The sequence below is a fragment of the Arachis ipaensis genome, chromosome B01 (assembly GCF_000816755.2).
Source record: "Arachis ipaensis cultivar K30076 chromosome B01, Araip1.1, whole genome shotgun sequence".
NCBI lineage: Eukaryota > Viridiplantae > Streptophyta > Magnoliopsida > Fabales > Fabaceae > Arachis > Arachis ipaensis.
In genome coordinates, this window is record NC_029785.2 from 99043480 (window position 1) to 99058047 (window position 14568).

Here is a 14568-nt window from a genome sequence, read left to right on the forward strand (position 1 = left end):
TTCTTGTTCTTATTTTTCTGTTTTTCGGTTTCTATGCTTTATGTTTTAACTATATTTGTGTCTTTATTACATGATCATATGCGTTTGGTGTCTATGTCTTAAAGCTATGAATGTTCTATGAATCCTTCACCTTTCTTAAATGAAAAATGTTTTCTGAAAAAGAAAAAGAAGTACATGAGTTTCGAATTCTATCTTGAAAATAGTTTGATTATTTTGATGTGGTGGCAATACTTTTTGTTTTCTAAATGAATGCTTGAACAGTGCATTTTTTTATAGTGAAGTTTATGAATGTTAAAATTGTTGGCTCTTGAAAGAATAATAAAAAAAGATAAATGTTATTGATAATCTAAAAAATCATAAAATTGATTCTTGAAGCAAGAAAAAGCAGTAAAAAACACAAAGCTTGCAAAAAAAATGGCGAAAAATAAAGAAAAAGCAAGCAGAAAAAGCCAATAACCCTTTAAACCAAAAGGCAAGGGTAAAAAAGATCCAAGACTTTGAGCATTAATGGATAAGAGGGCCCAAAGGAATAAAATCTTGGCCAAAGCGGCTAAATCAAGCTGTCCCTAACCATGTGCTTGTGGCGTGAAGGTGTCAAGTAAAAAGCTTGAGACTGAGCGGTTAAAGTCGTAGTACAAAGCAAAAAGAGTGTGCTTAAGAACTCTGGGCACCTCTAACTGGGGACTCTAGCAAAGCTGACTCACAATCTGAAAAGGTTCACCTAGTTATGTGTCTGTGGCATTTATGTATCCGGTGGTAATACTGGAAAATAAAATGCTTAGGGTCATGGCCAAGACTCATAAAGTAGCTATGTTCAAGAATCAACATACTAAACAAGGAGAATCAATAACACTATCTGAATTCTGAGTTCCTATGGATGCCAATCATTCTTAACCTCAAAGGATAAAGTGAGATGCCAAAACTGTTCAAAGGCAAAAAGCTACTAGTCTCGCTCATCTAATTAAAACTAATCTTCATTGATATTTTTGAAATTTATTGTATTTTCTCTTCTTTTTATCCTATTTTGTTTTTAGTTGCTCGGGGACAAACAATAATTTAAGTTTGGTGTTGTGATGAGCGGATAATTTATACCCTTTTTGGCATTGTTTTTACATAGTTTTTAGTATGTTTTTGTTACTTTTTATTATATTTTTATTAGTTTTTATGCAAAAATCATATTTCCGGACTTTACTATGAGTTTGTGTTTTTTTCTATAATTTCAGATATTTTCTGGCAGAAATTGAGGGATCTGAGCAAAAGTCTGATTCAGAGGCTGAGAAAGGACTACAAATGCTGCTGGATTCTGACTCTCCTGTACTCGAAGTAGAATTTCTGGAGCTTTAGAAGCGCAATTGGCGCGCTCTCAATTTCTTTGGAAAGTAGACATCATGGGCTTTCCAGCAATATATAATAGTCTATATTTTGCCCTAGATTTGATGGCCCAAACTGGCGTTAAAACGCCAGCCAGAGACCCTTTTCTGGCGTAAAACGCCAGAACTGGCACCTGAACTGGAGTTAAATGCCTAAACTGGCATCCAAGCTGGAGTTTAACTCTAGAAAAGGCCTATGCACATGTAAATCTCAATGCTCAGCCCAAGCACACAGCAAGTGGGCCCCGGAAGTGGATTTCTGCACTATCTGCACTTAGTTACTTATTTTCTGTAATCCTTAGTAACTAGTTTAGTATAAATAGCACTTTTTACTATTGTAATCAGATCATCTTATCATCTTTGGACTTTTATGTTACATTTGGGAGGCTGGCCATTCGGCCATGCCTAGACCTTTTTCTCTTATGTATTTTCTATGGTGGAGTTTCTACACTTCATAGATTAAGGTGTGGAGCTCTGCTGTTCTTCATAAATTAATGCAAGTTCTATTGTTTTTCTTTCAATTCATGCCTACTTCTTCTTCATGATATACTCTTGTACTTAATTCAGTTAATTCATAATGAAGGGGTGACCCGTGACAATCACCTACTATCTTCGTTACTCGCTTAGCCAAGATCCGCGTGCCTGACAACCACAAGCGGTCTACATGATGTTCAACGTAGTCATTGGACGACAGCCGGAGTATAGTCTCTTAGGTCTCTGATCTACGGATTTGACTTGCCTCTCCTGACAATAGAGCATTCGAATCCATAAGATTAGAATCTTCGTGGTAGAGGCTAGAACCAATTGGCAGCATTCCAGAGATCCGAAAAGTCTAAACCTTGTCTGTGGTATTCCGAATAGGATCTGGGACGGGATGACCGTGATGAGCTTCAAACTCACGAATGTTGGGTACAGTGACAGTATGCAAAAGGATAGAGAGATCCTATTCTAACACAAGTGGGAATCGATAGATGATTAGTCGTGCGGTAGCTGTGCCTGGTATTTTTTATCCGAGACGAGAAATCTGATAGTTGATTAGCCATGCAGAAACTGTACCTGGTATTTTTCATCCGAGAGGACGGATGGTAGCCATTGACAACGGTGATCCACCAACATACAGCTTGCCATGGAAGGGAGCACGCATGATTGGATGAAGACAATAGGAAAGCAAAGGTTCAGAAGCAACAAAGCATCTCCAAATGCTTATCTGAAATTCCCACCAATGAATTACATAAGTATCTTTATTTTAATTTACGTTTTATTTATCTTTCAATTATCAAAACTCATAACCAATTGAATCCGCCTGACTAAGATTTACACGATGACCATAGCTTGCTTCAAGCCAACAATCTCCGTGGAATCGACCCCTTACTTACGTAAGGTATTACTTGGACGACCCAATGCACTTGCTGGTTAGTTGTGCGGAGTTGCAAAGGTGTGATTCCAATTCCGTGCACCAAGTTTTTGGCGCCGTTGCCGGGGATTGTTCGAGTTTGGACAACTGACGGTTCATCTTGTTGCTTAGATTTGGAAATTTTATTTTATGTTTAAGCTTTTTATTTTTGTTTTCGAAAAATAAAACAAAAAAATTTAGTTTTCGAAAAATTCATAAAAATTTTTAAGAATGAATTCTAGAGTTTCATGAGATATGTTGAAGCTTGGCTGGCTGTTAAGCCATGTCTAATCTTTTGGACTGAGGTTTCCACTTTCCATTGTAGAAAGGACATGTCCGTATTTGTTATCACTACAAGAAAACAAGCTTTTTGCTACGCTTTTAAAGCGTGGTGAAAAGTCCAAAAAAGCGTAGCGATAGCTTTTCGCCACGCTTTTTGAGCTACCGGCACGCTTTTGAAAGCGTCACAACTGCAAGGGTGCCGGTTGCTCTATCACCACGCTTTTGCTGACCTATCGCCACGCTTTTTTTCTTGCCACGCTTTTACAGATCGCCACGCTTTAAAAGCATAGCCATATGTGTGAGATATGGCTACGCTTTTAAAGCGTGCCAATATCAAGATATGGCTAGGCTTTTAAAGTGTGCCGATAGCAAGACATATGGCTACGCTTTAAAAAAGTTCCAATAGCAAGACATATTGCTACGCTTTTAAAGCGTGCCAATAGCTGTGAGATACAGCTACGCTTTTAAAGCGTGACTGTTAATACCCACTATAACGTTTATCGCCACGCTTCCAAAGCGTGGCAACAAGTGGAGATATGGCTACGCTTTAAAAGCGTGCCAATAGGTACGGAACTAAATTACAGCCACGCTTATAAAGCATGGCTATTGATTGCTGCTGTACAATATAGCCATTCTTTTAAACCGTGGCTGTAAGTTAGTTTAGTACCTATTGGCACTATTTTTTTTTATAAACCTTACAAAATCATAGATAATTTTAAAATTTAAAAGATTACTAATTTTAAATCAACTAATCATTGCTTCATAAACTTGTCACAGAAAAAAAGTGTTTGATCACATGATATACTCTAACAAAATACCAAAAATCAAAGTCTCATCCACTAGCAATTTCCTAATACATGAATTACAATTCCAACATGGGTAACATTATCTAGCTACTTCCTTTACACTTCATTACAAAATATAAAACTTCATGATTACTGATCATCATTGTGAGCGAAATTGTTTTCAGCACTGCCCTGCATAATTTTAAATGTTGTGTGTTAGTGCATCTTATACCAAACCAAAAAATGAAAAGACATATTAACAATCAAACTGTCCCCCCTCCCCCTTTTTTTGCTGCAACTATCACATGTTTTAACTCAACAATGGCATGTATTCACAACCAAATTAACCATTCTTGTAGCCCTATACTGCACCTGCAGTCATATGCATGCACATAAGTTTATTCTAGCAACTAGAGAATCAATACAAATTGCATATGGATTCTATAACCGATTTTTTCTTCTAATTAATAAAGGTGGGAAAAGAAAGAAAGAAAAGACCAATCCCCAACAAATAAATCAAGCAAAATAAGATATACCATGAGAGCCATTAATTCCTTCTGGAGTCTGCAAAAATCAAAAGAAACAAAACCATTAAAATTCAATTATGGTTTCTTTTCTTTTTCTTTTTCCAATTTGATTACGAAAAAGTGCAAATCTTCAAAGATTTCTCGTGTTTTCCAAAATTGAGATTCAATACCACACTAAATACAAAACAAAACACTACTAAAAAGTCAACAACTTTGAATTTAGATTCCAATTCAACACCATTAGCACCATTTATAATATTTTATTTCACTATCAAATGTCCAAAATCAACAACAACAATAAGTCAACTACTTTGAATGGAAATATATCGAATATCCAAAGATAATGACTTACATCTTTGGGTGGAATATGAGTTGATTCGGAGGAGCGAGGAGTATATCTCGGTCTGCTACTTGAGGCATCCAAAGGAGAATTTTGGGCAGCTTGCACTAAGGCTGCTACCTCTTCCTCACTCATTCCAGGGTTGACTTGGTGCACCAATACCTTTAATAAACTACATACACCGTCCATCTTCTTCTCTAATTATTCAACCTTGTTGTATTCAACTTTGACTTGTCGAATCTCCTCATCCTTTTTAAGAGACCTTCTTGTAATCGAAGCCCCATAAAAACGAACTCGACCTGGTTGGTCCTTTCCTAGCACTCCTACAAATGCATCTTCATCATTTTCCCCTGCCTCTATGCGGGTTTGAAGTTCAGCCTGTCAAAAGTGAGGAGCAATAAAATACAAAGCCGTATTAACTCAATATTAATAGAAATCACTATAGAATTTATATTGTACAAATCCAAATACAAATACAAACAACTCACAATTGTGCTTTGTGTTTTAGCATCAATTTCTTTTCCTTTTTTACTTGTGCGAGTTGCTATGAAAACTTCAACTCTTGATGGTTCTTCACTGTTCTCTTTAGAGTCGCGCTAGAGTACATATAGAAAAATTTACATGAAGCATACTAACTAGAAAACTACAACATGAATATAAATGAGAAATCACAAAAAAATAAGTTATATTACCAGCTGCTTGCGCACTATTCCAAAATTTGTGGAACCCATCCGGTGAGGATATTTTTGTTTTGACCTATTTTCAGCATTCTTAATAGACACAGCCTAAATATAAACATGAAAAAGAGATGTTATTATTCTTAATAAACATGTTTTCTTGTTTTTTCAAAATCACACTACTTTTTTCGAAAACACCAAGTTTAATCACATAAAGAACTAAAAGACAATATTACCTTGACAGTTGGAAGACTCCAATACCGAATTAGTTTGCGAAATTGAACCTCAGGGATCTCTAACGGTCGATTCTTTATCATTTCTTTTTTTGTGTTGTACTTCAAGAAATGTTCCTTTTTTATTTCGCCTTTGTATTTTTTCCATGCACGACAAAATCCCTTCATTACCCACGGCTTTGAAGCTATTGGAAGAATGAATTTTTGCTAAACAAGACAACAAATTAGAATGTCAAAGGTTAGCATAAATAAAGTAACAAATAAATTTTAAAAAAATTATCTATAATTCTATAGTTACATACATTGGCATACTCCCACATGTCCTCTTTGAGGTTTTTAGGTACACCATGCCAACTAGTATATAGCAAAGTCACAAAACGAGGATTTCTAACTGTTGTGCCCAAAAGTTGGTTGAGGTTAGATACAACCTCCTTGGTTGGACCTATAGGCTGCCCTCCAAAAAATTCCACCTCCCGTCGATCATTAAAATCAGTGGCATGAAGCTTTTTGCACATAGTCTTTCCACGAGTTTTCTTCTTTATTGTGCCTAAGTCCAATTAAAATAACAGAATTTTAACTCAAATCAACTTAGAAGTAATACAAGCTATATTTTGATAATAAGGTAAAACAAGAAAAGCACCTTCATTACTAGCTTGTCCTCCATTACCCTCATCATTTGCAGCATCATCAAGCTCATCTTCCTCATCTTCTTCATTTTCCAAATTTATCCCATGTACCTTAAAATACATGTCAAGACTCATTCCTTTTTTTGTTGAACTTGCACTTAGCTCGCTTGTATCTTCTCCCTCATCATCAGAACTTAAATCATTTTGTTCCATTGTATCAGCTTCAACAGTCCTTTGATTCCCAGTTTTGGAGGTCTTTTCGGCATGAGACATTGTCCCGTTCCCATTATGTTCACATTCTTAAAAAAGTGGCATGGGTTGGACCTTCTTTTTCTTCTTTGGAGTCCTAGCTTGCTCTTTAATGGCATCTTCCACGATTGTGATGGGTTGGTTTCTTGTTTGATCTTTTGGGTTTTGACCTTGGAAGCTAGCCTTCTTATTTTCAGCCATGATCTTTTCTCTTTTAATATTGTATTGTTGTAGCAATTCAGCACTTGACCTCATTTGTGTAACCTCAAAGGAATTCTTTTTTTGTGGACTTTTTTCTTTCATTTTTTGGGCTAAGGTACTTATCCGTTTTCTTTTAGTGATCTCTCCTTTCTCCATTCTGCATACACAAGAGTTGCAATGAAAAAAATGTTATTTTATGAATAATTAAATGAACATAATCAACATAAGCAAGTAATTAAATAAGCAAAATAACTGGGCGTGACAAGTCACCAAAAAAAATAATAAGAAAAATAACTAAAACAAATGAGACATTTAGAATTCTACCAAAACAGCATTACATGAAAACATGTCAAGAAGTTTCAGAATCAAAGTCCTCTATGTACTCGTATTCGCTTTCCTCATCATCTTCCTCACCACGTTGTTTGGCAAACATATTTGGAGCCACATCTATAATAGTTGCTCGTAGATCATTCCTCACTAGATCAACTTCGCCATTATCATTTGGGAGACTGGGAATCACTTTAGGTTCACATGGCTCCCTTGCATATATTATGGGGGAATCAGACTCAAGGTCATCACTTATCCTAAATAAATCTCTTGGAATTGTTTTCATAACATAGTGTTTATCACTCACATATGGGTCTTGCACATAAAAGCATTGGTTTACTTGGGATGCTAGGACAAATGGTTCTTCTTGATAGCATTTTTTACTGAAATACACATATGAGAGACCAAAATTGTCTTTTGCAACTGTATACCACTCACACTTAAACAGGACTATCTTAAATTGGCCATAATAATCTAATTCAAACATATCAACTATTCTACCATAGTAGGTTACTTTTGCTTCAATTGGGTTCTTATCTTTCACAGTAGCAAAACTAGGAGTCAATGCCTCCAATGTGACACCACTATTTTGGGTTTTACGTCTCACATCACGGTGCCTTGTATGGAACCTATACCCATTGATAACATAACCTGAAAATCTTTTTGCAACTCTATTTGGACCCCTAGCCAACACTTTTGCCCAACCAGGCACATCCTTTTTCATGGCACGAGTTTTAAACCATTCTGAGAACTGTTGACTATGGTCTTTGGCTTTCTCCCACTTTGTTCTTCGTGGATTGTTGTCATTTACTGCCTCCTCATGCTCTCTGAAGATCAAATATTCATATTCTTATTTATTAGTAGGGTAAAATGTTATGATTGAAGTCTACGAAATGACAATGAATCAAACAAAATACCTCATGTAGACTTTGATCTTATCACAATTGTTTAGGATGTATGCATGACCTTGTATTTCTGATTTTTCATCTAACATGAACAAATCTCCCATTTTTCTACCCAAAGGACATCCTTTGCTTGGAAACAAACTCGGAGTTCGCAGCTCATCTGAAACATACTCATCATTGTTTCGAGGGACTTTGTTGAATCTTGTCTGGATATCTTCATGCAAATAACTTGAGCAAAAATTAATACACTCATTCGCCAAATATCCTTCGACAATGGATCCTTCTGGATGACTTCTGTTACGAACATACGATTTTAGTGTGCACATATATCGTTCAACATGGTACATCCAACGATATTGAACTGGACCACCTAACCTCACTTCATTTGCCAAATGGATAGGCAAGTGCACCATTATGTCAAAAAATCTTGGAGGAAAAATCCTCTCCAATTGGCATAATGTCTTAGCAATCTCTGCTTCTAAGTTAACTACCTCATCTAGGCTAATTACCTTCTGACATATCCGGTGAAAAAATGAACATAAGCGAACTAAAGCGATGGCAACATGGTCAGGAAGTATGCTCTTAATCGGTACTTGCAACAAGTAATGTAACATGAAATGAGCATCATGGGTCTTGTAACCAGAAATCTTCTTTTCTGTTTGCTGCACACATCGAGCGATATTGGAAGCGCTGCCGTCTGGTAACTTTGCCCCTTTTAACACACTACAAAAGATTGTTTTCTCTGCTGCAGTCATTGAGAAGCATGCCTTTGCTAACTTAGTTCTTTTACCATCATTCGTATCTCTTGGTTGAAGGTTTTTCCTAATACCCATGTCTTTAAGGTCAAAACGCGCAGCTGCATGATCTTTTGACTTTCCAGAAATATCCAAAAGAGTTCCAATTATGCTATCAACTATATTCTTCTCTATGTGCATAACATCAAGGTTGTGTCTAAACATGTTGAACTTCCAATATGGTAAATCAAAAAAGATTGACCGCTTTTTCCAATTTGAAATGCCATTCTTTGATCTCCTTTGCTTCTTCCCAAAAGAATTATCTACCCCTTGCAATATATGAAATACAGTTGTTCCATCTAACAACTGCGGTGGAGACCTAAGTTCAGTTTTCCCATTGAAAGATCTTTTATTATGTCTCCATGGATGGTTCATGGGTAAAACCCTTCGATGATCCATATAAACAGTCTTGTGGCTATGTTTCAGATATATAAAAGAAGTTTCATCATTACAACATGGACAAGCCAATTTTTCCTTTGTACTCCACCCAGATAACATAGCATACGCAGGGAAGTCGTTAATTGTCCATAAAAGACATGCTCTCATGTTGAATGTTTTGTTCTCTTTGGAATCATATGTTTCAACACCTAACACCCATAATTCTTTTAATTCTTCAATTAGTGGTTGAAGAAAGACATCAATATCATTTTCCGGTGATTATGGGCCATGAATGAGTAAAGAGAGCATAAAATAATCAGGCTTCATTCTCATCCAAGGGGGTAGATTATACACCATCAGAATAACAGGCCATGTACTATGTGTACTACTCAAAGTTCGAAACGGATTGAATCCGTCGCTTGCTAAGCCAAGTCTCACATTACGAGGCTCCTTTGCAAAATCTTCATGTCGACTGTCAAATGCTTTCCAAGATTCACCATCGGCAGGATGCCTTAACGACCCATCTTTAACACGTTCATTATGATGCCAAGACATAGCTTCAACCGTCATTGTGCACATAAAAAGCCTTTGAAGTCTGGGAATCAGGGGGAAATGCCTTAGAGTTTTTGTAGCAACTTTACGAGGCTTTTTAGATGAGGTAGCATCGTCCTCTTCTACATAATGCTCAATATAACGGGATGTTCCACAGACATGACAAGATGAGTCATTCTCATGCCCGTTCCGATACAACATGCAATCATTACGACATGCATCGATCTTTTGGTAGTCAAGACTCAAATTCTTCACCATATTCTTCGTTTTATCAAAAGAAGTAGGAATATTCAAACGTGGCATTCCTTCTTTCAATAATTCTAAGAGAGAAGTGAACGACGCATTACTCCAACCATGCAAGCATTTTAACAAGTAAAGACGGATGGTAAAGGATAATCTTGTGAATCCTTTACATCCAGGGTATAGTTCTTGGCTTGCCTCGTCTACCAATTTATAAAATTCTTTTGCACCTTCGTTAGGCCCCATGTTATGTCCATCAACTTGTGTAGTATCTCTGAATCTATCACGTAACAACTCATCAATGTTATCATTGCAGTTATATTCCTCATCTGTGTCACTGTCAACATCCATAGCAACAAGTGATTCCCCATGATTAAACCACCGCCTGTAACCTTTTACGAATCCATTGCATATTAGATGGTCATACACGACATCTCTCCTTAACCAAAGTCTATTACAACACTTTGCACATGGGCATTGAGTTTCTTCCCCTTGAGGAATTCCCGGTGATAAAAAAGCAAAGTGTAAAAACTTTTCTACACCGAGTTGATATTCTTTTTCATGACGTGGTGTATCCATCCAATCCTTGGACACATCCATTGAAAACCTATATATTTCAAATAGATAGCTAAGTTTCTAGTTTGAAGTCTTTACTGAATACATGAATATAAACTCTTTTGAGAATTTTAATTCTCATCTTCAACCAGGGTGAGAGTGGCCCCTAACACTTGTCAGCCTATTTTTTTTTTACTGAAAAAAATAGCCATTGTAGCATGTAGCAACCAACCAGCAATTAACACATTTCTTGATTATTTTTCGCTGTTATATAAACTGTTTTATGAATTACTAGTACTATTTCAATTTTGACTTAAACCGGCAAGTATGTCTCAACTTTAATTTCTCTAAGATTAAAGTATATCTAGGCTGTGATTTTTCAATAATCTAATTTTAGGTCTCCTGATAAGTATACTTTAAATACAATCATTCTCAAGCCATAAGGTAATTATAATAATAATAAACTTCTACCTAAGAATAACTATATTAATTAAACATTACTCCATCAAATAGAAACAGCAAAACATGAAAAATTATGCAACTCTCTTTTTCTGACCACAGCAATCACCTTGGAAAGACATGAGCAAGCAACTCAAAATCAGAAGGATAATGGTCAATTTAAAAGACTAAAATCTAATCAGTTTTTTTTAAGATACTATATGTTAAAAAAAACTAACTATATATATTTTTTATCTATTTTATACACTAGCATAACAACAGCTCAATGAAAGCAACAAAAGAAGACTGCTTAAACAGAAGGCAACTAGAGTTGTTAGTTAGCTAAATGCCTAAATGTTTTGTGTTTATTTATTTAATTAATTAATTATACTATTCAGTTACGCTTAAACGGATCTCACAAGCTTTTTCATGCATGAACAGAAAAAGAGTCCTTAACTTGTTATATTGTACTGTATATATAAAATATTAATATGAACTTGGATAAAGAAACAAGAATTCAGAATTGTTAACATGCATAAACAAAACCTGTTATAGTTGTGAACTTAAGTAACAAAACAAAACATATTTTAGGCTAGCTAAGTAACAAGGATCAAATTCTTTGTAACAATCATTTGAAATTCTGTCTTAGACATTACATATGGACTGTTTCACAGCTAGCAGTATGTCAAATTGCACAACCAGAATGAGCCCTACGACCTAGACTAGACCAGGAAGGGAAAAGAATATAATTCCATCTAGCTGTAAGTTTTCTTGATGAAGACTAATAAATTCCAATCTGCAAGCAGCATGCTGAATAAATGAACAGATACAGCAATATTTATCAAAACAATAAGAAAGGAAGAAAAAGGATCAATAAAAAATTAAAAATAAAAGCCGTAAACAATGCAAAAGTGGACACTTGTAGTTGAATTCTATTACAAACATATCTCCATAAAATTACATAAAGGAATCTTATATCCATGAGATTCACATCCCTAAATAAAATTTAGAACTCCTTGCTCTGAGCCATACATTACTCTTTTCTTGGGAAGGAAATTACAAAAAGTATAAAGTAAAGAGAAATATAGTTAAGTTACTTGCATTGCTCGCATCTAGGGCAGTAGTTACAAATCAAAATTACATTTACCTTTTGAAAAATTTAAAACAAAATATATTACTGACACATACAGATACAAGTTACATATCATCATGGCATTATTTCTCGTAATTATTTACTTTACATGGTATTTTAATTACTACATATTTAAACTAAACGCAAATGAGGAGCTTGTGATTTTGAAAAGCACAAGCACTTCTTCAGAAAAACTTTACCAAATCAAGCCTTAATGTCTTATTGGTTCTGCATCACTGGCAGACATAAAAAAAATTCCTAAAAACAAATAGGTATTCATGAAGACATAAACTGAGTCAAGTTTTTCCTGTTGAATATTTTAGGAAATAAACTTATTTAATTGCAATAATATCTCTAACAGCTTAAAACACTCGAAAGACCTCCACATCAATATGATACATAGTTGTGCAAGTGTATTCAAGTGAGACAGCGCAAACCAAATGCACCAATTCACAAAATTCAATATTAAAAGCACAAACAGTGGCAATCGGCAAGAATTAGTATCCAAATCCAGTAATAATAATCCAATAATTCAAGACAAAGACACCAGTAGCGTCAATTCTCAAAGCCTTTACGAAATTCAGAAAACATGGAAGGAGGAAGAAAAAAGAGGCAATACCATCAGCAGACATAGCAAAAACTAACAAGTTTCTTGGAGTCTTGTGGTGCAAATGGTAGAGATTTGAAGAAATTGAATTTGTGAGATTGCTCCCTGAATTTGAGAAACAAGAATTTGTTATTATTTATCCAAAGTAAATTACAACATATTAGCATGAAAGCCTTATGCATGGCACATATAATAAAGTCAGCTGCAAAAAGTTAAATGGATAAAGCTAATACTACTAAGTACTCATTAATCAGCTTCAATATATTGGGTAGTAGCTATTAGATAGTTGATTAATTTTGAAGATTTCTGTTGCTTTCTGTCGGTGGAGAAATTAAATTAAAATTAAAATAATATAGGAATAACAATACATTATACATATACATATTGAAAATCATGTTACGTCTAATGCCCGTCATCATCAATTATTCGTCCCTTTAATTTTCTCTTAATATATATCTCATTAATCTTGGCATGAATTTCGTATATATTAGGAAAAGAAATGGATTAACCCATGAGAAAGAAATAAAAGAAAGATGAGAGAACTCAGAGAAGTGTGTTTATAAGGAAAAGAATCTTAAACCAAGGATTGAATTTTGGAAGTTAATTTTACAATTCGTGTAGGAACTTATGCAACATCCAAATGGTGCATTCATGCTTCATTTCTACTAAGATTCAGTCAAATAAACCAAAACACAATGAAAACATAGGACCATGAACTCATGTTTGGTGATGATAACAATGGTCTCGACAACAAATAGCTGCTTCTAAATTGACAAAAATGAAACAGTTTTCAAATATATAAGTAACTTTAAATAATTTTAGCAAGAATGTAATTGTAAATTGTGCTCTATGCAGAGGATGAAAACTAACTTGAAGGTACAACCATTATGAGTGAACAGCAAATAATAATCAGGGGCACCCACAATTGCTAACTCAATACACTCCTCAAATGGAATCAAATCCTCAAAGTTACTAGTTGAAATTGCAAATGCCTCATGTTCAAATTTACTGGTACAGTGGTATGTGATGCCCAATAAACAGATTAGAATATCCATAATACTCATCAATAAGAAGACACCAAAGAAGGCACATCAAAGAAGTTAGTGAATCTAATATATATAAAGGTCATAATATCCTCTTTGGTATGTGAAACAAACTATGGATATAGATTCTAATTGACAAATGGTAATTAATTAGAAGTAACAAGAGTATTGTATATAGTTATAGCTAAAATAAAAATAAAGATATGAGCTAGATTCCATGTACATTGAAAAATTATTGTTGATCAGAAGCAAAATGAAGCATACTCTAATGTAATCACGTCATTAGTTTAATAGTTTTACATTACTCATATGTTCCAACACATGAACATAGGACACGATAGCTCAAATGAACCTATAGTCACTACCGTCACAGAAACCAATTTAAAATAACCAAAATCAAGATACAGTGAGCCAGTAGGAGAAAATTACCAGAGCCAGCGGCAGTAATAGCTTGCCTATACTTCTTGTCCCGGGCTTAAATACAAAACAGATTTCTTTATTAAGTCACAAACAAAGTAAAAAAGCAAAGTCAGTCATAAAATCACTATGATGGTTTTTTGACAAGATAATTAGAGGCTTGGTCCAGAAAAAAATTAATAAGGACAATTTTTTGTTTAGCAGCTGAAGATCTTGCACAATGAACCAAAACCCAAGGAGGAACCCTTACAAGAGTGCAATCTCATATAATCCAAAATTGATCTCACAAATCACAGACAAGGAAAATGGCATCATTAAATTCGAAGCATGAACATGTCATAAATCTTCAAACAAAGCAGACATGCAAATAAACACGCGAATCATGAACCCCCAAATATTCAAATTACAATGCGATTTAATACAAAAAAAGGAACAATCTTTTTTCTTTGCAACTTGCTTAACCAGCTCAACATGACAACACTTAAACCGATTAATCA

The 14568-nt window shown here is 34.9% G+C and overlaps 2 protein-coding genes and 1 long non-coding RNA gene across 3 annotated transcripts; all 3 read right to left on the reverse strand.

Moving 5' to 3' along the window:
- On the reverse strand, positions 5003-5429 carry LOC110271356. The gene is made up of 3 exons (XR_002362028.1): positions 5390-5429; positions 5186-5293; positions 5003-5075 (listed from the first exon to the last, which is right to left on the reverse strand). It is a non-coding gene; the product is annotated as an uncharacterized LOC110271356 (long non-coding RNA).
- LOC107609601 lies at positions 7033-9255 on the reverse strand. Its single transcript, XM_016311611.1, has 2 exons — positions 7928-9255; positions 7033-7837 (listed from the first exon to the last, which is right to left on the reverse strand). Exons 1-2 carry the CDS (start codon positions 9253-9255, stop codon positions 7033-7035), a joined length of 2133 nt encoding a protein of 710 aa, XP_016167097.1.
- On the reverse strand, positions 9367-10479 carry LOC107609594. Its single transcript, XM_016311597.1, has one exon. It carries the CDS (start codon positions 10477-10479, stop codon positions 9367-9369), a length of 1113 nt encoding a protein of 370 aa, XP_016167083.1.

Excerpts from the sequence above, each read along its gene's own strand:
- LOC107609601 (XM_016311611.1), bottom strand. The coding sequence starts at position 9,255 with ATGAGAGCATGTCTTTTATGGACAATTAACGACTTCCCTGCGTATGCT. Across the intron at positions 7,838-7,927 it reads AAGATCAAAGTCTACATGAG|AGAGCATGAGGAGGCAGTAA; the intron begins GTATTTTGTTTG and ends TTTGATCTTCAG.
- LOC107609594 (XM_016311597.1), bottom strand. The coding sequence starts at position 10,479 with ATGGATGTGTCCAAGGATTGGATGGATACACCACGTCATGAAAAAGAA.